This window comes from Megalobrama amblycephala, linkage group LG10 (assembly GCF_018812025.1).
Source record: "Megalobrama amblycephala isolate DHTTF-2021 linkage group LG10, ASM1881202v1, whole genome shotgun sequence".
Taxonomy (NCBI): Eukaryota; Metazoa; Chordata; class Actinopteri; order Cypriniformes; family Xenocyprididae; genus Megalobrama; species Megalobrama amblycephala.
The window spans coordinates 34844173-34870395 of NC_063053.1; the positions used below are offsets into that span (position 1 = coordinate 34844173).

General features: G+C 42.7%; 1 protein-coding gene across 2 annotated transcripts in view; it reads right to left on the reverse strand.

The window, feature by feature from the left end:
* Positions 1-1806: 1806 nt before the first annotated feature.
* Positions 1807-26223, reverse strand: part of LOC125277482 — a 28758-nt gene continuing 4341 nt past the window's right edge. The window contains exons 1-5 of one of the 2 annotated variants that reach the window (XM_048205871.1): positions 10270-10380; positions 9049-9140; positions 7620-7758; positions 2837-3882; positions 1807-2658 (exon numbers count right to left, since the gene is read on the reverse strand). In XM_048205871.1, coding sequence (XP_048061828.1) covers positions 2326-2658; positions 2837-3808 — 1305 coding nt within the window. In that variant the 5' untranslated portion in view covers positions 3809-3882; positions 7620-7758; positions 9049-9140; positions 10270-10380 and the 3' untranslated portion in view covers positions 1807-2325. Of the gene's footprint in view, positions 2659-2836; positions 3883-7619; positions 7759-9048; positions 9141-10269; positions 10381-26223 lie in introns of those variants that run through there. The other variant, XM_048205870.1, reaches the window with a different exon arrangement.

Genomic DNA, 26223 nt, shown 5'->3' on the forward strand with positions numbered 1-26223 from the left:
AAGTGCCTTTTGCGGTCGCATCGTGGTGCTCCCATGTTCCCTATGTGAACGTGAGCTCCAGTCCATGTATACGTCATTTCATGCGTTCCGTTCAGTCTCGCACGGGCCTTTCAGAGAAACTCCTTTGCCCATGAGCGCGGAAAGACCATGGGAAAGACACGTTCGGCGCATGTGCACCGCCCATTGTCATAACAACCCTTCCCCACCACCCCACCCCCCGGAATGCAGTTTGGTCCGCCTCACTTTGAAAATGTCTCCTGCGCCCCTGCATTAGCAACATGCTAACAAAACATTTAAAAAGACAATTTACAAATATCACAAAAATATCATGATATCATAGATCATGTCAGTTATTATCACTCCATCTGCCATTTTTCACTATTGTCCTTGCTTGCTTACCTGCATAAAGTCTGTTGATTCAGCTGTGCACAGATCCAGACATTAATACTGGCTTGTCTAATGCCTTGATCATGGGCTGGCATATGCAAATATTGGGGGCGTACATATTAATGATCCCGACTGTTACGTAACAGTCAGTGTTATATTGAGATTCGCCTGTTCTTCGGAGGTCTTTTGCACAAATCAAATTTACATAAGAAGGAGGAAACAATGGAGTTTGAGACTCAATGTATGTCATTTCCATGTAAAGAGCTCTAATTATTTAACTATGCCAAGGTAAATTCAATTTTCAATTCTAAGGCACCTTTAATTGTATAATGTGTATAGCTCAAAATGTTGGACACTTGGAACACTGAATCCATTGTAATCTTGACCTGCTTGATTTGTGAATTTTTTCACAGCAAAGCTCTTGTCCGTAACCCCTTGGTAAGTAGTCAGGAATGTGAAAAATAGTTGTAATTCATGTTTAACATCTATTTACAATAAACACACGAAATCACTTGTTTTAGATTGAGCCTAGTGATTTGTGAAAACTTTCACAATCATATTTTATAGCGTTGCTTTTTCCCCCTTTTTTGTGCAATAGTGTCATACGGTGCTGTTCCAATGAATAGCGGTCCAAGACATTATATAAATCAGCTTATGTGTTTAAAGAATGGTCATCTAGCCAGGTCATACTAGGCTAAAATAGACTAGTGAAATATTTCACAGTGCAATTTTGGTCGGTTAACCCTTCCCTAGGTCATATATCACATAGGGGAAATCTTTCACAAATCACAATAGTTAATATAAGTGGTCTAGGAAGGATTAACTGCCCAAAAATGCACTGTGAAAGTTTTCACAAATCAGAAAACTGATGATAATGACTCAGGGAAGGGATAACTGACCAAAAGTGCACTAAAGTTAAACATTCAGGGAAGGGTTAACTGACCCACACAGTACTGTAAAAGATTTCTCAAATCACAATGGTGAAGTCGACTCTAGGAAGGGTTAACTGACCAAAATTACACTGTGAAAGTTTTCACAAATCAGGATAGTGTATTTGAGCCTAGTAAGACCTGGCTAGATCTGTTCTTTAAACACAGAAGAGCTTTTACCTAATGGATTGGACCTCTATTTACGTAAACAGCTTATTTGACATAAACATAATTCTCATATTTTCACAGTAGTTGAACTGCTTCCACAAATTCGAAATACGACTTTAAAAAAAAATTTGACCGAGAACATCTGCGTGTGTAATGGTTGCGTCTTGAACGTTTCGTGCCGACAAGGCTCTTGTTCCCACAATGCAATGCGTAATTCAAAATACGGATAAAGCCCTGTACAACTCAAATACGGAAAATTCCTTCAGATTAATACAGTACATTGTACCGTGTTTTTACGGACATTTTTTACAGTGTAGGATGGCTTGAGTGTGAGTAAAGCTTGGGCTAATTTTCATTAGAATGTGAACTACTGAATCACTAATTTAAGTGCCCATCTCTGCATGGCCACAAGTTTTATTTTGAAGGAAACAACTTTCTTTTTTTTTCTATGGGCAATTTATTTTTACATTATCATATTTCATTACAGTTTTTTTCAACTGTTAAAACACAATTTCTAAAACCTTGCTCCATTTTCTGAAACCATTAAACACTAACATTATCTTCAAGCACTATTTACAAAACCTCTGACTCCTCTTAAAAAAATGAAACTTTTGCCTCAAAACAGTTTTACCTGTGTGCACTGCTCTCAAATCATAAACAAAGTGATCAAAATGATATACACTATCAAGCACATTGTTCAAAACATATAGTTCTCAGGGAGAAGTACATTTTTAATCTAAAAACAAATGTAATATTTCTTCGTCATTGTCTTTTGATGAACGAAAACATGTTCTATCATAGTAGCTCAAAACTGATCAGAAATTGATACTCTGCTTTGCTCTTAGCATTTTTTTGTTTTTCTTCCTCCTCTTTCTTGCCCTCCTCCTTCTTTCTTTACCTCTTCCTGCTCCTTGTCTTCCTCCTCTTCCTCTTTCTCGGCCTCTCCTCTTCCTCCTTGTTGGCAGGAAAGAAGGGACTTCCTTTCCTCAGGTGTGCTTCCAATGCTTCTCATCTGAAGGTTGTCTGATCTTCCCTCGTTGCTCTTGTCTGGCTTTGGCTCTGCTGGGGTGCTGCTTTCAGTATTGCTGCACTTTGGTAGACTTCCGTCCCAGTCAAAAGTCACCAAAATAATTGCTATGATACAGAAGATAAGCACCAGAACATATCCTGTAATCTTGAAAAAAAAAAGAAAGAAAAATTGCATAAACTGCTAAGACTAGTCTTATGTTTGTAACTTTCTTTAAGAAATTCAGAAAAAAAGTATGTAAAGCAATAAAAATAGTTGTAAAACAGGATAATGCAGTCTTAACCTTTCATAAGAGACCATTGGGTAAAAATCCTATGATGCTTACCTTTGATATATATATTAACTTCCGTGTTCTCTCATAACATTCAGTCTCATTTTTTTCTGGGCTTAATTCAGTGGGTTTGCACCAATTCAAACAATTTGGATGCAGTTCTTTATCACAGGCATAGCGTCCATTACAGGTTGTGAATCCACATGCAAGATAATCACCATCAATGAAACATATACAGATCCACACAAGACTAGGAATCAAACAAACAAAAAAAGTTGTATAACGACATTTTATACACTGCTTGAGATGTTCTTGAGGTGTTTCTTCGTTTTTTCCTTGAGATGTTTCTTTGTTGTCCTGTGCTTGAGATGTTTTTTTGTTGTCCTGTGCTTGAGATGTTTCTTTGTTGTCCTGTGCTTGAGATGTTTCTTTGTTGTCCTGTGCTTGAGATGTTTCTTTGTTGTCCTGTGCTTGAGATGTTTCTTTGTTGTCCTGTGCTTGAGATGTTTCTTTGTTGTCCTGTGCTTGAGATGTTTCTTTGTTGTCCTGTGCTTGAGATGTTTCTTTGTTGTCCTGTGCTTGAGATGTTTCTTTGTTGTCCTGTGCTTGAGATGTTTCTTTGTTGTCCTGTGCTTGAGATGTTTTTTTGTTGTCCTGTGCTTGAGATGTTTTTTTGTTGTCCTGTGCTTGAGATGTTTCTTTGTTGTCCTGTGCTTGAGATGTTTCTTTGTTGTCCTGTGCTTGAGATTTCCTTGAGTCTTCAATGTTGTTTTGTTTTTGACAACAGCTATATTTAAATGGAATAGGCCTTAACAATACAAACATTATAACAAAAGCAAAGAGAGCTGGAGCGCAGAAGACGAGAGCTGATATAGCTGTGTTCCAGCCAGCTTTGCATGGGCATGAAAATTTTACTTCCATAATTGCCTGCAAACCCACTAACGAAAAGCCAAGTGGAACTGAGGTCACAATACTCAATTGGGTCAGCTGTCTGCCAAACATATTTAAAAACTGAAGAGACGGCATCTTCTGAGGTCTGTACTGCACAGTAAGTTGATCTGATGAACTTTTTTATTTCTCCGGTTTGGAAGGTATTTGGTCTGGTCAATAAGATTCACAAAAAAGAAAAAGAGTTAATAAAATATTGCTCAGATCCCTGTAATGAATCTTTGAATATCAGCCAACTTGGGAGGGGACAAGTTCAGACTTTTTCTTTTTTTCACCTGAAGTCTGAGTCAAGTCCTAAACTGGAGTGCAGGTCAAGTCTGAAGTTTGTAACCCTGGAGTCTGAGTTAATTGTCAAGTCTCAAGTCAGTAAACATCAGTGGCAGCTCATCATGGGAGGCAAGAGAGGCACAATTTTCACAAAAATTTTGAAGTGGAAAATGGGAGGAGGACAATTTAATATGAATAAAATTACTAGTTTTTGATTTAATTTCATGCCTAAGAATTTACATTTCTTCTCTGTAATTTCATCACTGTAACATCTTGAAATATTACTGATAATATTTACCAAGATACCATTCTACAAATTAAAAACAAAGGAGGACCCCATAATTAAAGTATCACATCCTGATACCAATCAATAAAAGAAGTGGTCTAAATATTAAAAAAATATTCATATAGTTTAGGACCAGAAAAGTATGTTCAATCCAAATGCAATGATACAATGTCCTGCTTGTCAACATGTATTTTCATACACTGCACACCCTGCTCATGCAGACATCATCGAGTTCAATTATGCAGAGTTGTATCAAAGTCCCTTTAAAACAAGTAATTTCACTCGGCGGCCATATTTGAAATGCCTCTCAGGCGTCCAAGTCCTATCATTTTGAACGGGGAAACATTAAATTCTCCAAAACTGTTCACTAAGCTTACAATTAAATTTAATTTTTTAAAAACACCAATAAAATCTCACAACAATCTCATATAGTTTGTTTCTTATGCTCAAATAGTGTTTAAAAAAGCTTGTTTTTCATGCTAATCAAGCCAATGCTCATACAATCAATCAGGAGTCAGGTGGTACATGTCAGAGCTCTTTAAAGGGTTAGTTCACCCAAAAATGAAAATTATGTCATTAATGACTCACCCTCATGTCGTTCCAAACCCGTAAGACCTCCGTTCATTTTCAGAACACAGTTTAAGATATTTTAGATTTAGTCTGAGAGCTTTCTGTCCCTCCATTGAAAATGTATGTACGGTATACTGTCCATGTCCAGAAAGGTAATAAAACATCATCAAAGTACTCCATGTGACATCAGAGGGTTAGTTAGAAGTTTTTGAAGCATCGAAAATACATTTTGGTCCAAAAATAACAAAAACTATGACTTTATTCAGCATTGTCTTCTCTTCTGGGTCTGTTGTCAATTCGTGTTCACGACTCCGCTTCTTCTTCTTCTTTTTACAGCAGTTGGCATCCAGCTTATTGGTGCATTACCGCCCCCTTCTGCTCCGGAGTGTGGTTCAAGACTCCTCAGTGACGCTGCTGATGTAAGACGCTGATGACGTGTTATCCGGTGCGCCAGAGCTTCGTTTACAGTCTGAGGGAGACGCACGCTGTAGTCAAGCTATTCTACATTGTTTGTATTTTGGTATTGCTATATTTTTTAAAATGGTGCGTAAGTGTGCATGTCGCGGATGTCCTAATCGCGAAAAACAACCACGGCGACGTAAAAGTGCATTACCAACACCGACAGATGAAAGGATTCAATGGAAAGGATTCCTGAAGAGAAGACAATGCTGAATAAAGTCGTAGTTTTTGTTATTTTTAGACCAAAATGTATTTTCGATGCTTCAAAAACTTCTAACTAACCCACTGATGTCACATGGAGTACTTTGATGATGTTTTATTACCTTTCTGGACATGGACAGTCTACCGTACACACATTTTCAATGGAGGGACAGAAAACTCTCGGACTAAATCTAAAGTATCTTAAACTGTGTTCTGAAGATGAAGGTCTTACGGGTTTGGAACAACATGAGGGTGAGTCATTAATGACATCATTTTCATTTTTGGGTGAACTAACCCTTTAAATTGTTTATGTTCATTATTATTGTATTGTTATGTTTGAGACAGGGTCATTTAAAGCGGTCTCTTGTGATGCTTTTCACGCTTTTCATGATTTAATACTGGTCGATGACCCAGTGTATCTCTACTGAGCAGAAGACAGAACAGAGGCTGTGTCCAAAATTGCCCCCATACCCTTAAACAGGGCACTATTTGAAGGGACAGTCATTTGTAGTGGCATCTGAAACATTATCGAGTGCTTTCATTCAATCCCATAATGCACTGCAATAAAGAGTGTACAACCAATGTACTCTCAACCGCACTCAAAGTCTAGAGAATACCCATAATGCACTGTGACGGTCTCTTGCCAGTAGATGGCGCCTCCACCTTTTTGATTAATTATTAAATTGCCATTATAAAGCTTGGATGCGTCAGGATATTTATTAATATTTCTCTGATTGTTTTCATCAGAAAGAAGAGAGTCATATACACCTAGGATGGCTTGAGGTTGAGTAAAGATTGGGCGAATTTTCATTAGAAAGTGAACTAATCCTTTAAGACTTAAGTCCTTTCTGACTAGTCAGAGTGAAGTCTGAGGTCAAGTAAAATGTGACTTGAGTCTGAATCACTAACTTAAGTGCCCATCTCTGCATGGCCACAAGTTCTGTTTTTAAGGAAATAACTTTTTTTCTACATGCATTTTATTTTTACATTATCACATTTCATTAATACTGTATAGATTAACCATAGTGAACTGAACCTGCCCCCTCCAGGGCACCATAGCAAACATAATTTCAGAATTTTTAACATCAACAATTTGAACAACATGGAAAATGCTTTTATAGAACAAAACAAACAAAAAGATAAGGTGAATAATGTTTCTTACAGTATTTCTCAATAGATTTGACACATTTCTCTAAACTCGAATAACTGCTTTAACAAAGAGATCTGATTTCTTTATAATTGTCTTAAACAGATTGTAAGTTTCCATTAATTTCATTCAAATTACAAATCATGTGCATAATTTTCTCAAAGCATTGTGTACAAAATTGTCAACATTCTCAAAATGTTCCCGACAGTTCACACAGCCAACCAAAAGTTTACTTTTTTTTTTTTTTTTGGTTCAATTTATGTCTTTGGATTGTGGTATAAACCCAGAGGAAAATGGAGAGAACATACAAACTCCATACAGAAAGGCCTCCTGGCACAGCTGCCACTCCAATACTGCACATATGTCATTATACTAGTTTTTGATTTTTTTTTTTTAATTATTGGTGGTTGTTGTTGTTGTTTTGTAATAATTTTTTCTTTAGAATTTTGTTGTTGTTGTTTCAATCTCCCATAATACACGATAAGCATATATTTTGTGATGTAGATAAAATTCTCTGGCCAGTTGAAAATTAGAGACATGATCAATAAAGTTAATTGATTGCGGTACTGTAAACAGAAAACATTTTCTGCATGTTTGTGTAATTTTTTGGGATGGGGGAAAACATATAACAAAATCCCTCATTGAAGAACTTGATGATAAATATGTATTTTCACTGGTGTATTTGTGTGTTTATAGCTGAATGTTATAACATCACCTGTAGTTTTGATAATAGCATTTACTTTTAATAAATGCATTACTAGAATAAATTGCAGTGCTTCATTATGTGAATATTGAACATAAGAGTGTTTAGTTTTCTGTGTTAATTGTTTTAAGAGTAACTACATTCATTTGAAGAAAAGAGTCAAATCTATTGAGAAAATAAAAAAAATATATTTATATTTTAAACTCAAATTATGCAGTGGTGACCATGCTGTTTTACATACCCTTGTTGTACTTACCCTTGTCTTTTTGTCTCTTCTAAAGTATTGGACAATTATTTCTTTTTGCTTCTCCAGCAACAGAAAGGAGGAGACAGGAAGTGATTTTCAGCATACAGAAAGTCCTTTAGCAAAATCCTTGAGTTACAGTGAACCAGAGCTGCACAAAAAAAAAGTTACCAAACAAAGACTAAAACAAAACATAAAAATAGGCTATATAAAAACATAAAGAAAAAATATAGCAGGCCAACAGGTGTAATCACAAATCCAAAAATGTTCAAAAGTAAAGAAGTAGTCCCAGCAGAGATGTGCCCCATTGGTTATGTTCAGTTTCAATCTACTTGGTGAAGATCCACTTTTATCTTATCCTGCACTAAAAATGCTGAGTTATTTTGTCAACCCAAATGCTGGGTTCAGCATGTTTTGTCATTTTATTGGGCTTTTAATATTTTTGTCCTGGTCCTGTGAGGTTTTTCTGTAACTCACCTGCTGGGTCAATTAAGGTTGGTATTACATTGTATGCCTTTCAGATGATTACTGTACAAATAGGAAAACCTATCCATTACCTACAGGTGTGCGACGGTAATTGTTAATTATTTAAAATGAAAAACCTTCAGTATCAGGTTGACTGACCAAGCACAATGTGCTCGGCAAATGGGTTAATGTGTAAAAACAACAAGCTGAGTTAAAATAACCATGCATGTGTTCTGTCCAATATTTACCTGGCTGCTGGGTTGCCAAATAATCCAGAAATGGATGTTTTTAAACCCAGCATTTTTTAGAGACACACAAATAAGCATCTTACTTCACTGTTGTAAAACTTTGTTGTAAAGCTTCTTGAGGTGCCAAATTTGAGTTTTTAATGAGTGAAGGATTTGGTTACAGTCATGAGGATGGAAACAGAGATTACTCAATAAAGACTTCAAATGGGCTCTGTTCCTCAAAGCAATCATCTGGAAGATTTGGATTAGAAGAACTGATTGTGTTTTTGAACATTTAATGGTGCATTTGTGGTGTATTTTATGATCTTTTTTTTTTTTTTTTTGCCACAGCTTATTCAGAAAAGTCTTTTTATAGTCTTTTTAATCTTTTACTCATATGAAATGAGTTGCATATGGCACTAGCCTGACGTGTTCGGCTGGCATCCAGGCTAATATGGCACCATAATTCATACAGAACAGAACAAAACGTTAATTTCAAAGTAAGTGAATGTGTGACCTGTTCTAAATAAATGTGATGGCACTGAAAACATAATCACACATAATAACAGAAACAACTGATTAATTTCATAAATGTCAACATGTTTCAATGTCTATGCAAACATAGGTAAATGTACATCCACAAACCTCACTTAGTTAACATGCTTAGCTTAATTTGTGGGATTCACCCACAGTCAGACGGCATCCCGTCCCCTATGGATCACTTCAACCAAGAATCTCCAGTGCCCTACCTTGCTGCACAGCAGAAACAGATTCCAGCGTATCCTTTGCTTTATGTTTGTTCACAGCCAGGAGCCTCTTCACAGCAGAGAATCTCACCGACCTGAAGAATCACACAAGTTTATATACTGTTGAATAAAGCGTGGCCAAAGTTAGCATATGACACTGTGATTGATTCTATCCCTTTTATATATAAGCAGTTTCTCTATTGCTATAGGCAGATAAAACTTGATACAGTTAGTGCAGCTATTGACTTAGTTCTTGCACAAATATAATACACTGCACGGACTAAAAAGAAAAACAGTCAAAAGTTTGCAAAAGTCACTGTTTGAATTTAAACAGGCAAATGTTAAGAGTCTATTATTGGTTCATTATTGCACTGATTATTATGTTTCTAGCATGTTATATATGTTTGGGAACAGTTCTTTTAACCTTAACAGATGGAGTGTGTAGCTTTTCTTTTCTTAAACAACCATGTTTAATACCCATCATGACCATATTCCAGAATGACAATGTCTAGATTGATCAGGCTCAAGTTGTGAAAGAATGGTTGGGAGGGAGCATGAAGATTCATTTTCACACATGAATCGGCACCTCTGAGACCAGACTTTAAAGTCCCCGTGAACCGGAAGTTGCAAACGACTTTTCTCAAGTGTTGTGACGTATTTCCAAGTGAAAGGGAATATTGAAAGTTCTTCTCGTTACTTTTTTTAATGCAATACTGTACATGTTTAGAAATGCGTAGTTTACTATACCAAGTGTGCTGTCTCTTTTTTTCATTTTTTTCATGAACGATGCCCCATTCACAAATGAATCAGTCTTTTGAGTCGATTCTGTTCAAAGACTTCAACAAACAAGTTGGCAAAACTGAAATTGGTTTGCGAATCAGTTTGAATGATTTGTTCAGTTCCTGCACGCACTGAATCGTCTCAAGCGGTTTCTCACTCGGAGCGTTGGGCGAAGTGGCAGTGACCAGCAAATGCATCCTATTGTTTCCCAGCGATTAGTTGAATTGTTGAAATGCTGTCTGTGATAATTCCACAGGTATTGATTTAACAATGATTACAATCCATACAGCCAGTAGCCTACATTTTACAAACAAACAGATTATTACACCACGATAACACCACTACAAAGTATATCGCATTTTTTTGGACACATATATAAATTTATACATTAAATAAGCTACCACTGTTCAGAGGCTATAAAAAGGAACAACCGCCGTAGCCTACCTATTATGGAAAGCCAAGCCAGTCAGAATTTGCATGCTTTTGACCGCCATATAAATATTAGGCTTGTTTGAGATGCGCCTAGCCTCGCCTGAAGTTCAGCCGAGAGTAGGCGGCTGCAGTGAGGGGAGGAGTGAAAAAAGTGCAGGCAAGACGGACAGTTCTCTGTTCTCGTAGTGGACAGACACCTACGAGATCAAAGGCGGATATCGCGGGATTCACACTCGCGCTTTTTTGCTGATAAACTGGATGTAATTTTAGTTCTGTTGCTTTTATATGAAAATAAACATAATGAACAATACACCCAAAGTACTTGTTTATTTCCATTCAAAAGATGTGTGTATCACTCATTTTTACTTTAATTATAGACATGTTTTTATATATTTTTATAAATCTGACAACAATCACATAACCCATAGAGAGATCGCAGTGTCAGAGACTTTAGGAATATTCACACATAATTTATACACATAAAATAATGGTATTAGAGTTTTAAAATCAAACATTTTAAAAGAGATCAATACATCACGGTTGTTTAAACCAATAAGCTTTAAGCTGTGTCGTCAGCAAGTCGTTTCCCATCGTGCTTTTGGTCAGCGCAGTCGGTGGAGAGCAACTGCGCTCGACTGCAGAATCCGATGAGGCCGCCTCGCCCTCGCGAGAGGTTTTTGACACACGTCGGCATGACATCAGAGCAAGGCGGCCCACCCTCGGACACATTTCTAACCGGCATGCATCTCGCGGTGATCACCGGTGATCGGTTCTGCGCAGAATTTGCTCATCTCAAACAAGCCTATTAAAACGCCGTTTTCAACACGCTGTCAGGCGTTAAGTTAACGTCACACGCTGACACGCATTAACCTTCTGGTCCTCTTCGTTTAGGAGTCACATTTGGCTTCTTCATGGTCAAAAATGACTGAAGCCTTAAAATGTATCTGCGGCAGATCACTGGGGCATTTCAAGTTTTGCTAGTGATACTTCCTATTCTTTTGTTTTCTGCCTGCATTATGAGTGAAACGTCACTTTATCATTGTGTATCAGACATTGCCACCTTGTGGAATAAAGGTGAATTGCACTTATTCAGTCAGTTATTCAGTCAAGTTTCAAAAAAAAAAAAAAGAATGGGAAAACGTCTCGGTTACGTATGTAACCCTCGTTCCCTGAAGGAGGGAACGGAGACGTACGTCAGTAGTGACCGACGAATTGGGATATCGCTTAGAGAGCCCTATCATCTTCGTGTAAACTAAAACAAGCCAATGGAATTGGCGTGCGATATTTGCATAATGCGCACCGCCCCCGACAGGTGTATATAAATAGGAAGCGGATGCAATCGCACTCTGTTTTTCGCTGAGGAGACAACTGGTGTCCGCGCTACAGCGAGGGTACAGAAACTGTGGCGACGGGACGTACGTCTCCGTTCCCTCCTTCAGGGAACGAGGGTTACATACGTAACCGAGACGTTCCCTTTCAGTCGGTCACGTTCGACGTACGTCAGTAGTGACCGACGAATTGGGATCCCAACTAAAGCGCCACAGTTACGAAACCCCTTCCAGTGCCCAGCGCAAGCTCAGCCGCCCATAGCACCGGCTGGCGGTGAAGGGGGCGAGCTTACACCGAGAGAGTCTACTGCTGTCTAACCAATACCCACTAAGTAAACTAGACTACACTGGGGAAGCGAACCCGTAAGGGACGCTGCGGAGACCACTACCTACCCAATGGGGGAGGAGTTTACGTGGGAATACACACATGGACTGGCCCGGGGGGCAGTACGCATATGGAGTCCCTGGGATGGCTCCACCTGGTAGGGGGAGACTCATCTGACAGGTGACAGCAGAGCTGGCTCTGCTAAGGGAAAGACACGGACTCGGCCCGTAGGGAGTTTTAAACCGTGGAAAATACACATATGGGACCGCTCACGTAGAGGGGTCACGACATATGGGCCCCAGCCAACAGACAGCGTCAGCGACGGATGTAGGCCTGGCATCAGACACTCCGCAATGTCCGAGCCGAAGGGGGAGGCGGAGGAACTCGACAGGGTTCGCCAAGCGGGGAACTCGACTGGAGTGAAGTATGCACGTATCCGGCCAGTGGCGGGAATGGCATTGCAAGCCGACACTTAGAGCAGGTACAACACGTCTACCGACTAGTGGATGCGAGTACACGTGAAGATACTGGCTCTACACGTAGGCTATAAAACCTAGCGAACGTGTTAGGTGTCGCCCAGCCCGCAGCTCTACAAATATCTGTCAGCGAGGCGCCATGAGCCAGCGCCCAGGAAGAGGCCACCCCTCTGGTGGAGTGGGCTCTCAACCCGAGCGGGCAAGGCACGCCCTGGGATTCATACGCCAAGGCGATGGCATCCACTATCCAGTGGGCCATCCTCTGCTTGGAGACAGCCTTTCCCTTCTGCTGGCCTCCGTAACAGATGAAGAGCTGATCTGAGGTCCTGAAGCTTCGCGTTCTATCCACGTAAACGCGCAGAGCGCGGACGGGACAGAGCAAAGCTAGGGCTGGGTCTGCCTCCTCCGAGGGCAGCGCTTGCAGGTTCACTACCTGATCTCTGAAGGGAGTGGTAGGAACCTTGGGCACGTATCCAGGCCGGGGTCTCAGGATGACGTGAGAATCACCGGGCCCGAATTCTAGGCACGTTTCGTCGACCGAAAATGCATGCAGATCCCCTACCCTCTTCAGGGAAGCCAATGCAACCAGAAGAACCGTCTTAAGAGACAATAGTTTCAGGTCGACTGATTGCAAAGGCTCAAAGGGATGACCCCGGAGAGCTGTGAGAACCAGGGTCAAATCCCAAGAGGGTACGGAGGAAGGGCGAGGAGGATTTAATCTCCTCGCTCCCCTCAGGAATCTGACGATCAGATCGTGTTTCCCCAGGGACTTACCCTCAACTGCGTGGTGATGTGCGGCGATAGCGGCAACATACACCTTGAGGGTGGAGGGAGACAGCCTTCGCTCCAACCCATCTTGCAGAAAGGAAAGCACGGATCCGACCGAACATGATCGGGGGTCCTCTCGGCGAGAGGCGCACCATTCGACGAACAGGTTCCACTTCAACGCATAGAGATTCCTAGTGGAAGGAGCTCTAGCGGAAGTGATGGTGTCTACAACCGCTTGCGGGAGATCACTCAGAACCTCCGCATCCCGTCCAGGGACCACACGTGGAGGTTCCATAGATCGGGACGCGGGTGCCACAGGGTGCCCCGTCTCTGAGTCAGGGGGTCCTTCCTCAGAGGAATCGGCCAGGGAGATGCTGTCGCGAGGAGAATGAGGTCTGAGAACCAGGTCCGAGTGGGCCAGTACGGAGCCACTAACAGAACCTGCTCCCCGTCCTCCCTGACCTTGCACATGAGTTGTGCGAGAAGGCTCACTGGGGGAGACGCATGTTTGCGCAGACCCGGGGGCCAGCTGTGTGCCAGGGCATCCGTGCCGAGCGTGCCGCCGGACAGGGAATAAAACCACTGGCAGAGGGCAGTTTCCGGGGAGGCAAACAGGACAACCTGGGCCTCGCCGAAACGCTGCCAAATCAGCTGGACCGCCTGGGGGTGGAGCCGCCACTCGCCCGCAAGTAGATGCTGCCGTGACAGCTCGTCGGCTGCACGGTTGAGCACACCTGAGACACGAGTGGCCCGAAGGGACCTCAGAACCTTCTGACTCCACAACAAGAGATGGCGGGCGAGTTGCGACATGCGACGGAAGCGTAGACCACCTTGACGGTCGATGTACGCAACGGCCGCAGTGCTGTGTGAGCGGACTAGAACGTGCTTGCCTGACAACAGCTTCTTGAAGCGGGCCAGCGCAAGACGAACCGCTAGCAACTCGAGGCAATTGATATGCCAATGCAGCTGAGGCCCCGTCCAAAGACCTGTCACTGCATGCCCGTTGTACGTGGCCCCCTATCCCGTGGCAGAGGCATCTGTGGAGACCACAGCGTGCCTGGACACTCGTTCGAGGGGTACTCCGGCCCGCAGGAACGAAGGGTCCGACCACCGGACAAGGGTGCGACGGCAGCTCGGTGTCACGGGGACACGGAGCGTGCCGCACTGCCACGCCCATCTCGGGACCCGGCCGCGGAGCCAGTGTTGAAGCGGTCTCATATGAAGCAATCCGAGCAGCGATACCGCGGCTGCAGATGCCATATGCCCCAGGAGCCTCTGAAAATCTTTCAGTGGAGCCGCTGTCCTGCGCTTGAGCGAGCTCAGGCAGTTCAACACCAACTGGACGCGCGCCTCGGTGAGACGCGCAGTCCGTGCGACCGAGTCTAGCTCGAGACCGAGACAAGAGATCCTCTACCCGGGGGCGAGTTTGCTCTTGTCCCAGTTGACCTGAAGACCCAACCGGCTGGGAGCTACAACCATGTCGGGTAGGACTTTGTACTGACATGCCCGACCCTCGAACGCAGAACGACCTAGGAAGGGTCTGTGTCGAGGCAGAATCGAGACATGAAAGCACGCGTCCTTCAGGTCCATTGCTGCAAACCAATCCTGGGGACGGTCCAGGATTGGCCGTAGCCCACCGCCCTTTTCTGGTACAATGAAGTAGGGGCTGTAGAACCCCGACTTCATGTCGGCTGGAGGGACCGGCTTGATTGTATCCTTCGCCAGGAGGACAGCAATCTCCACCCGGAGAACAGGTGCACTGTCCAACGACACCGGAGTGAAGTGGACAGCCCTGAAGACCGGGGGACGCCGGGCGAACTGAATCGCATAGCCGAGTCTGATAGTACGAATGAGCCAACTGGACAGGCTGGGGAGCGTGATCCACGCTTCCAGACACTGAGCCAGCGGGACCAAAGGCACCACAGACGCACCGGGGGTGGGGCAGCAAGGCAGAGAGGGACCCGACCCGGACGGCTTGGGGGCGGCCCGGAGTGGGGTCGGACTCTGCGAGGCAGCAGTGTGCATGGGAGACAGCGCACGGGGCACGGTCTGCACCAACACACTGCCACCTGCTGGCGAATGGGGAGGGAGCTGTCAGCAGCGAGGCGGAGCCTGGCACACTGGCAGACACCCCTTGTTGTGACCTGGAGTTTGAGGAAACTGCTCTTTTTGTGAAAAAGTGGGTACCGCTGGACTCCGGAGAGCCAGCGGCGGTGGACAGACAAACACAAATTCCCCCCGGCCCTCCTCCGGGGGTGGGAGAGATGGTGGAAAACTCTCCCGAAGAGCAAGATCCTTCCCCTCCAGGTTGCCCGTCTCAGTGCCGTGTCTTGCTCTTGCGTTTACCACCGGGCTTAGCGGAGACGGGCTGGGCACCACGCCCGCGACCGGCACCCTGCTGTCTGGCTGGTGCAGGCTGCTGCTTTGCCGTCTTAGCAGGGGCGGAGGACGATGCAGGCGGGCGCCCTCGGCGACGAGCGGGCTGAGGCTGAGCCACGGGCGGCTGGGTGGAGGCAGCAGCGGACCGCCGTGGCATGACGTGACTGATAGCCTCAGCCTGCTTCTGTGCAGCGGAGAACTGTTGGGCGAAGCTCTCCACCGCGTCGCCGAATAGGCCGACCGGGGACACGGGGGAATTTAGGAACCGCTGCTTGTCGGCATCCCGCATGTCCGCGAGGGTCAGCCAGAGGTGGCGCTGCTGGACTACCAAGGTAGACATCGCGTGACCAACAGCGCGTGCTGTCACCTTCGTTGCCCGGAGGGCAAGGTCAGTGGCAGCGCGCAGCTCCCCCAGCAGCTGTTGGTCAGGACCTTCCTGGGGCATCTCCGACAGCGCCTTTGCTTGGTGAACCTGCAAGAGGGCCATCGCGTGCAGGGCGGAGGCAGCCTGCCCACAGGAACTGTAAGCTTTCTCAGTCAGACCGGCTGAGAACTTACAGGCCCGGGACGGGAGACGCGGCTCACCACGCCAGCCGGTGGCTGTTGGACACAACTGCATCGCAACAGACCGCTCGACTGGCGGGATCCTCGCGTACCCCCTGGCTACCCCGCCGTCCAGGGAGGTGAAGGCGGACGGGGGGCCAGGCCTGGTACGGGCACTATACGGTGTCTGCCAAGACCTGGTCACCTCATCATGCACCTCCGGGAAGAAAGGCATTGGGGCGGGACGCTGGGGCTGCCCAGCGCGACCCCCCCCAAGTACCAATCATCCAGCCGAGATGGGCCGGGACAGGGTGGAGGGTTCCACTCGAGCCCGACGCACAAGGCTGCCCGAGAGAGCACAGCCGAGAGTTCGGGATCCGACTCGGCCACCGCTACCGTCCCGGAGGGCGGCAGCGCGTCCGGATCTTCCTCCCCCGAATTCTCAAACTCGCCTTCCGACGCAGCGACCGACATCTGATCCTCCGCCGGCGCACCAAAGGTAACGGCTGGACAGTCCGAAGAGGGCCCAGCGGAAACCAACGGGCGAAAGATGGGTTGCGGTGCTGGCGAGGGGGCAGGGGCCCGAGTAGCGTTTCCGCTCGGCGGGGGAGCCCTGACCGTTATCCTCAGGCCGCCCTCCCTATACAGCGCCGTACCGTCCTTCCGGTTCCCAGGGCCGGAAAAAACGGTCGTACGCGGCATAGGAGAGGGGACTCCCGCTTCCTGAGACTTCAGGAAGGAGAGCCTCGACCTCAGCACCGCGATGGTCATGTTCCCGCAATGGGAACATGAACCATCCACAAAAGCTGCCTCAGCGTGCTGAACGCCCAAACACGAGATGCAGCGATTGTGCCCATCAGCAGGGACCAGGGAACGACCGCACCCAGTAACGCACAGACGAAATGACATACTGTCAGGGTTCGTCTGTAAAGCTCTTTTAGAAGGGGAAGTCAACTCACTCGTGCTGAAGCACCCAGGGAGCGACGCGATGTGTCAGGTACACCACTCCCTGACACACCGAGGAACCGGCCCAAATCGCTCACACACACACTCTTTGTGTTGCTGTGAAAACAGCAGTTTTAGAGCTTATAGCTCAGCTCCTCGGACACTCGCGACCTCGCTGAACGTGCCCTCTTCACCAGCACTGAAGCTCGCTGTAACCCTCTTCTTGAGGCAATGTTTTAATTCAAAAAACAAACGAAGAAAGGAGTCTTCAAACAGGACACCAGTGAATGGCTCCGAAGCGAAAGACAGAGTGCGATTGCATCCGCTTCCTATTTATATACACCTGTCGGGGGCGGTGCGCATTATGCAAATATTGCACGCCAATTCCATTGGCTTGTTTTAGTTTACACGAAGATGATAGGGCTCTCTAAGCGATATCCCAATTCGTCGGTCACTACTGACGTACGTCGAACGTGACCGACTGAAAGGGAACAGGTATTCTTTAACAAGTATTCTTTTATACTTTTATTATGTTTTTCTTATTATATTGTTTATAATGAATTGATTAAGGATTACTAAGAAGGTCGTCTAACTTAAAAAAAAATGAATGAATGAAGAGGAGGGTAATGAATAACGCTAAAGACCCGAGGTATGCATTTAAGGCTTAAGAAAATAACTATAATAAAACTGACTGATATTCATTGTGAGGTGTAAAATACTGTAATTTCTTTCTTACTTTGCAATCTAACGGTTATTTTTCTTAAATGACTCGATGATGCATGCAGCCTTCAAAGGGTGCAGCCCCTGAATTGAGACAAAGCCGTTCGGCTACCGTATCCTGAACGAAGCGTGTTGATGGCTGTGCTCTTGCTCTTGCTCTGGGTGATGTGTGCGTGTGCATGCTTATCAGGGAGAAGTACCCATACAAGGAATGAGGAAAATTCCTTTTTTTTTTTTTTTTTTTTTTTTTTTATTGACATATAAAGACAAAAATTACAGTTCAAAGAATTTAACAACAATAGAATTATAAGCAAACACAAAAACAGTAAGGAAACGAACGAGAAAATAAATAAATATATGAACAATGGAGAAAACAAACAAAAAATAAATACATAAATAAAAATAATAATAATAATAATAAAAAAGGAATGAGGAAAATTCCTTGTATAGGCACTTCTCCCTTCATGACGTCATACAGGCCACATCATACGAACCCCGGTCCACAACTGTCTGGAAGTAGTGTATTTGGCACAGAAATACTCTGTCATACATCAAAGTCGTGTTTTGAAACTTTGGCCATGTTTAACATGAGAATGCAACTCTTTAACAGCCTAAATAAGTCAGAATGCATGAAATAGCATTATACCTCCCCTTTAAAGCAATATTCCACGTTAAAGGCACAGTATGTTTTTTTCGCCGCCTAAATTGATTTTCCAGTGCGTATTTTTACCTTTATGAATAACTTTAGAAAATAAATGTTCAAAAGAAAAATGTGCAATAATGGTAAAACTAAGTGATACTTTTAAATATTAAACTAAAACAATATGTTTTATTTTTTGACCTGTTGTACAATAATGTCACGTTTGCAGTCATGTGGATATTTGGGAACAATTGCATTCTTGCTCGTTATCAACATTAAATACAAGAACTCACACAAGGTATGTTTTTGTATCGAAGAAAGTTTGAGTCTTAAATCAATATCAGTCCACATCTGTGTCTATTTGTTCTTCATGCGAGTAGGTCTGCTAAATCCACACTTTTACAAAGGTGCATTGTCAAGAATGGCAGTAATTTAGCATGATTTGAGGCTGCAGACTCTGCACGCAATCTTTCATGTGCATGCTGCTCCTGTGGATGCAGTCATTTTGACTGCAAAAGATGAGGTAATTTGATTGAATGTAATGGATTTACGGCATTATTTATGGTATGGTAGAGGAATGAACTACTCAGCATTTTGTTCGTGTACCCCCTTTTGTCGTCTCATAGATACAGATACAGTATAACTTAACAAAATCTGTATCCAGTCTCTTAACCAGTGTTTCAACCAAAGAAGAATTCACAACGTTTTATTACAATAGTGTATACAATTATAATGTTATGTATATGACAGCCCCAATCATAGTTATTAATGTTTTGCGTTGCTGTTTGAGTGCTCGCGCTTCAGCTAAAAATTATCATCACTTTCAATAAAGCACTGCAGGTTATTTACCTCCACGAAACGCATCCTCTGTGAGATTAATCAGATATTTATTCTACATAAATTTAATATTACAACTTTTATCTGTGTAACAGAGGCCAGCTAGTAGTTGCTGTGCAAGTAAACCTCACCCTTCTGATCTCAAGAGATTCTCTAGCGACTGATGCTAGAGGTTGCAGACTTTAGCCTTCCTGTTAGAGCTTACGAGTCCCACGCCGAAAACCCAGGTTTTGAGGCCTGCGAAGAGCAGGGCAAGTAGGTCCTGGATAGAGGGGTTACATTGGTGCCGTGACCCAGATGGGAGCGAGGTTTAGGGGGGTGAGTGTAACGGAGGCAAGCTAGTAGTTGCTGTGCGAGTAAACCTCACTCCTCTGATCTCAACAGATGCTCTAGCGACTGACATTAGGGGTTGCAGCCTTTAGCCTCCTTGTTAGAGCGCCCGACTGCCACACCGGAGACCCAGGTTTGAGGCCCGCGCAGAGCGGGGCGAGGGGTGAGGGGTTACATTGGTGCCATGACCCGGATGGGAGTGAGGTTTGAGACCCAGGTTCGAGGCCCGCTTAGAGTGGGGCGAGTAGGACGTGGGTAGAGGGGTTACATCTGCACAAAATTATGCGATTGCACAAGTGAAGCTTGAACTAAGTTATGTGCTAATCAGAATGTTAATCTCCTGTAGACGCACACTTCCCACAACAACGTGCTGAAACAACACAGAGAATTTACAACATTTTATTACAATAGAGTTCTCATTATAAAGTTATGTAAATGACAGTCCCAGTAGTTATTAAAGGTGCCGTAGAACGTCTTTTTAAAAGATGTAATATAAGTCTAAGGTGTCCCCTGTATGTGTCTGTGAAGTTTCAGCTCAAAATACCCCATAGATTTTTTTTAATTAATTTTTTTAACTGCCTATTTTGGGGCATCATTAAATATGTGCCAATTCAGGCTGCGGCCCCTTTAAATTCTCCTGCTCACCACCCACGGAGCTCGCGCTTGCTTTAAACAGCATAAACAAAGTTCACACAGCTAATATAACCCTCAAAATGGATCTTTACAAAGTGTTCGTCATGCAACATGTCTAATTGCGTAAGTACAGTGTTTATTTGGATGTTTACATTTGATTCTGAGTGAGTTTGATAGTGCTCCGTGGCTAACGGCTAATGCTACACTGTTGGAGAGATTTATAAAGAATGAAGTTGTGTTTATGCATTATACAGACTGCAAGTGTTTAAAAATGAAAATAACGACGGCTCTTCTCTCCGTGAATACAGTAAGAAACGATGGTAACTTTAACCACATTTAATAGTACATTAGCAACATGCTAACAAAACATTTAGAAAGACAATTTACAAATATCAGTTATTATCGCTCCATCTGCCATTTTTCGCTATTGTTCTTGCTTGCTTACCTAGTCTGATGATTCAGCTGTGCACAGATCCAAACGTTTTGCCCTTGTGTAATGCCTTGATCATGGGCTGGCATATGCGAATATTGGGGGCGTACATATTAATGATCCCGACTGTTACGTAACAGTCGGTGTTATGTTGAGATTCGCCTGTTCTTCGGAGGTCTTTTAAACAAATGAGATTTATATAAGAAGGAGGAAACAATGGCGTTTGAGACTCACTGTATGTCATTTCCATGTACTTAACTCTTGTTATTTAACTATGCCAAGGTAAATTCAAATTTTAATTCTAGGGCACCTTTAATGTTGTGCATTGCTGTTTGGGGGCCAGTGGTCCCTTCTGATTGAAGCCAACAATTCCGCCGATCTAACATCTTAGGGATCGAATAAAATTGTAGTTCATAGTTTCTCTGACAACTGTTATTACAGCTAACAGCACAACATATTCCAGGCATATTTTAACCTTGTTGTGAACCTTCTGGGAGTGTTTCGTTGACCTTCCTCTGGTAGTTGTAGCTGCTGTGACCATAGACTCAAACACAGGGGTGTCAAACTCATTTTAGGTTGAGGGCTGGATGGGAAAAAATTTAACCATGTGCGGGCTGTTTTTTGTTGTTGTTGTTGTTGTTGTTTTTAACCGTAGTAAGTTGACCATTTCATTAATATTAACCATACAAACTATACATTAATTTGCAAAAAAAAAAAAAAAAAAAAACACTACTCTTTGAAAACAACATTTGTTTTTACTGTGAAAAGACTTTATAAGACATTTAAAATAATGTTTGATTTAGTGATAGTTAAGCACCAATTTAGATTTTTTTTTTTATGGCCAATTCCAGGTTTTTTTGTTTGTTTGTTTTTTGTTGGGTTGAGTAAATGTGATACTGGTTGCCTTTTTTATTATTAAAGGTGCCATAGAACGCTTTTCACAAGATGTAATATAAGTCTAAGGTGTCCCCTGAATGTGTCTGCAAAATTTCAGCTCAAAATACCCCATAGATTTTTTTTATTCAGTTTTTTAACTGCCTATTTTGGTGCATAATTATAAATGCGCCGATTCAACGCGCGTCCCCTTTAAGGCCAATTCACACTGCACTGACAAACGCCAACGAACAAGTTGGCCGTTGGATTTAGAATTCTATGAGAAAAAACTGTCATGTTCACACTGCACCAACAAACACCAACAAACGAGTCAGAGTCTGACTTGGAAAATTCTACAACTACATATGTAACCATGCTAACAATATTGTCAGGCAAATTTATTATATTAATAATATAGTATCATATATATTTTCATTGTATTAAAGTATTGAGGCAAAACAAAAATACTAATCTGAAATCCACCATCGATCTGATCATAACTTATTGCGCTGTGGTTGGTTTACACCATTTTTTTTAAACTTGTAAAAAGGCGCGACCCTTTTTATTAATGAGACCCATAAGCATATACAACCATGTAGCTAAACAAGTCAAAACAAATTATTAAAAAAACTGAAGGTAAACCTGTGTTGCTCTCATGGTGGTTATAACGTTACCTCTCTCTTTCGGAGAAATACTGAATGGCACGGATTGCACTATGGACTATTGTACCTTTTGTGTGTGTATATATATATATATATATATATATATATATATATATTTTTTTTTTTTTTTTTTTTTTTTTTAACTGTATTTTATTTTTTATAATGAACAAGCTGCGATGTAACATTTCCACTGCTTTGTTGTGTGTGCGTGAGGCGCGGCCTGGGCGCGATCAAACAACTGTACGTATTTGCAGGACTTGCATCATCATCATGGCAACGGTTCGTAGTCAGGTCAGATTACGTCAAAGTTGGTTGCCGTTTGTTGGAAAACTGTTCACACTGTGCAGACATTCCACGACCCAACAAACACCGATTAAACATGTTCAGTTGGGTGAAAACCGACTCCGACCAACCCCAACAAACGCCAATAGGGGTATCACACCGTTTGTTGGCTGTTGTCGGTGCAGTGTGAATTGGCCTTTAAATGCTCGCGCTCCCTGCCCACAAGCTCGCAACTCTATAATACATTGCATAAACAAAGTTCAAACTGCTAATATGACCCTCAAAATGGATCTTTACAAAGTGTTCATCATGTAGCATAACCGATCATGTAAGTATGGTATTTATTTGGATGTTTACATTTGATTCTGAATGAGTTTGATAGTATCCAATTCTGTGGCTAACGGCTAATGCTACACTGTTGGAGAGATTTATAAAGAATGAAGTTGTGTTTATGAATTATACAGACTGCAAGTGTTTAAAAATGAAAATAGCGACGGCTCTCTTGTCTCCGTGAATACAGTAAGAAACGATGGTAACTTTAACCACATTTAACAGTACATTAGCAACATGCTAACGAAACATTTAGAAAGACAATTCACAAATATCACTAAAAATATGACATCATGCATAATGAACTATTATAGATCCATCTGCCATTTTTCGCTGTTGTCCTTGCTTGCTTACCTGCATAAAGTCTGTTGATTCGGCTGTGCAGCTCCACACGTTAATACTGGCTTGTCTAATGCCTTGAACATGGGCTGGCATATGCAAATAACACATATAAATGATCCAGACTGTTGAGTCACAGTTGGTGTTATGTTGAGATTCGCCTGTTCTTCTGAGGTCTTTTTCACAAATCAAATTTACATAAGAATGAGGAAACAATGGAGTTTGAGACTCACTGTAGAGTGGGTACGGAAAGTATTCAGACTCCCTTAAATTTTTCACTCTTTGTTATATTGCAGCCATTTGCTAAAATCATTTAAGTTCATTTTTTTCCTCATTAATGTACACACAGCACCCCATATTGACAGAAAAACACAGAATTGTTGACATTTTTGCAGATTTATTAAAAAAGAAAAACTGAAATATCACATGGTCCTAAGTATTCAGACCCTTTGCTGTGACACTCTTATATTTAACTCAGGTGCTGTCCATTTCTTCTGATCATCCTTGAGATGGTTCTGCACCTTCATTTGAGTCCAGCTGTGTTTGATTATACTGATTGGACTTGATTAGGAAAGCCACACACCTGTCTATATAAGACCTTACAGCTCACAGTGCATGTCAGAGCAAATGAGAATCATGAGGTCAAAGGAACTGCCTGAAGAGCTCAGAGACAGAATTGTGGCAAGGCACAGATCTGGCCAAGGTTACAAAAACATTTCTGCTGCACTTAAGGATCCTAAGAGCACAGTGGCCTCCATAATCCTTAAATGGAAGACGTTTGGGACGACCAGAACCCTTCCTAGAGCTGGCCGTCCGGCCAAACTGAGCTATCGGGGGAGAAGAGCCTTGGTGAGAGAGGTAAAGAAGAACCCAAAGATCACTGTGGCTGAGCTCCAGAGATGCAGTCGGGAGATGGGAGAAAGTTGTAGAAAGTCAACCATCACTGCAGCCCTCCACCAGTCGGGGCTTTATGGCAGAGTGGCCCGACGGAAGCCTGTCCTCAGTGCAAGACACATGAAAGCCCGCATGGAGCTTGCCAAGATTGTGAGAAATAAGATTCTCTGGTCTGATGAGACCAAGATAGAACTTTTTGGCCTTAATTCTAAGCGGTATGTGTGGAGAAAACCAGTCACTGCTCATCACCTGTCCAATACAGTCCCAACAGTGAAGCATGGTGGTGGCAGCATCATGCTGTGGGGGTGTTTTTCAGCTGCAGGGACAGGACTGGTTGCAATCAAAGGAAAGATGAATGCGGCCAAGTACAGGGATATCCTGGACGAAAACCTTCTCCAGAGTGCTCAGGACCTTAGACTGGGCCGAAGGTTTACCTTCCAATAAGACAATGACCCTAAGCACACAGCTAAAATAACGAAGGAGTGACTTCACAACAGCTCCGTGACTGTTCTTGAATGGCCCAGCCAGAGCCCTGACTTAAACCCAATTGAGCACCTCTGGAGAGACCTAAAAATGGCTGTCCACCAACGTTTACCATCCAACCTGACAGAAATGGAGAGGATCTGCAAGGAGGAATGGCAGAGGATCCCCAAATCCAGGTGTGAAAAACTTGTTGCATCTTTCCCAAAAAGACTCATGGCTGTATTAGATCAAAAGGGTGCTTCTACTAAATACTGAGCAAAGGGTCTGAATACTTAGGACCATGTGATATTTCAGTTTTTCTTTTTTAATAAATCTGCAAAAATGTCAACAATTCTGTGTTTTTCTGTCAATATGGGGTGCTGTGTGTACATTAATGAGGAAAAAATGTAACTTAAATGATTTTAGCAAATGGCTGCAATATAACAAAGAGTGAAAAATTTAAGGGGTTCTGAATACTTTCTGTACCCACTGTATGTCATTTCCATTAATTAATTAATTAATTAATTAATTAATTAATTAGTTCTATATCAGACCAAACTGACTTAAAACAAAAAATATGTCTAGCCATTTAGTATACAGCTACCATTGCATTTTCAGCATGATCAGTTGTTTTTGATTTAAATTAGATTGTATAATTTCAAGATTGCAAAAACAGCATGGTCTGACTTAACAGCTTTGTGAAATTATGCTACAAAAGACACCTGCACAAAACAAAAATAGCAGATGGAATGAAAGAAAATGCAAATTCACTCTCTGTCAGTAGGTGACACTTGTGGAACAGCAGCAATATAGCGTTTCCTTGGTTAGCGCTGTACACAAAGCAGCGCTGCGCTTATAAAATAGGCTACTTATAGGATTAGTCCACTTTTAAATAAACTTTTCCTGATAATTTTCTCAGCCCCATGTCATCCAAGATGTGCATGTCTTTCTTTCATCAGTCAAAAAGAAATTAATTATTGTAACAATTAATTAATTAATTAATTGTTCAACACGATCCCAGATGAGAAATAAGGGTCTTATCTAGTGAAACCATCGCTCATTTTCTGAAAAAAAAATAGAAAATGATTAGTTTTAACCAGAAATGCTCATCTTGAACTAGCTCTCTTCTTCTTCTCCTCTATTAAAGGTCCCGTTCTTCGTGATCCCATGTTTCAAACTTTAGTTAGTGTGTAATGTTGTTGTTAGAGTATAAATAAAATCTGTAAAATTTTAAAGCTCAAAGTTCAATGTCAAGCGAGATATTTTATGTAACAGAAGTCGCCTACATCGAACGGCCAGTTTGGACTACATCCCTCTACTTCCTTCTTTAATGACGTCACTAAAACAGTTTTTTGACTAACCTCCGCCCACAGGAATACACAAGAGTTGCGTTTGTAGAGTGTGTTTGTCGCCATGTCGTCGAAACGCTGTTATTTTCATCCCGCAGTCCAATCACCGGGTCTGATACCGGCTCAGATTGATAGGGTAAAATTAAAGACATGTTTACAATAACACTGAGCGCGTGCATCTCCACGTTATGGTAAGAGGCGTGACCTTTCCGGGCAAGATCCGCTAAGCTGCTGTCGAATCACAACACAGGAACCGCTGGCACAATCAGAACTCGTTACGTATTTCTGAAGGAGGGACTTCATAGAACAAGGAAGTCATCAGCCCGTTTTTATGACAGTGGAAACAGCGGTATACAGATAAGTAAATTATGTGAAAAATACTGTGTTTTTTTACACGCGAAACATGAACACATGTTATATT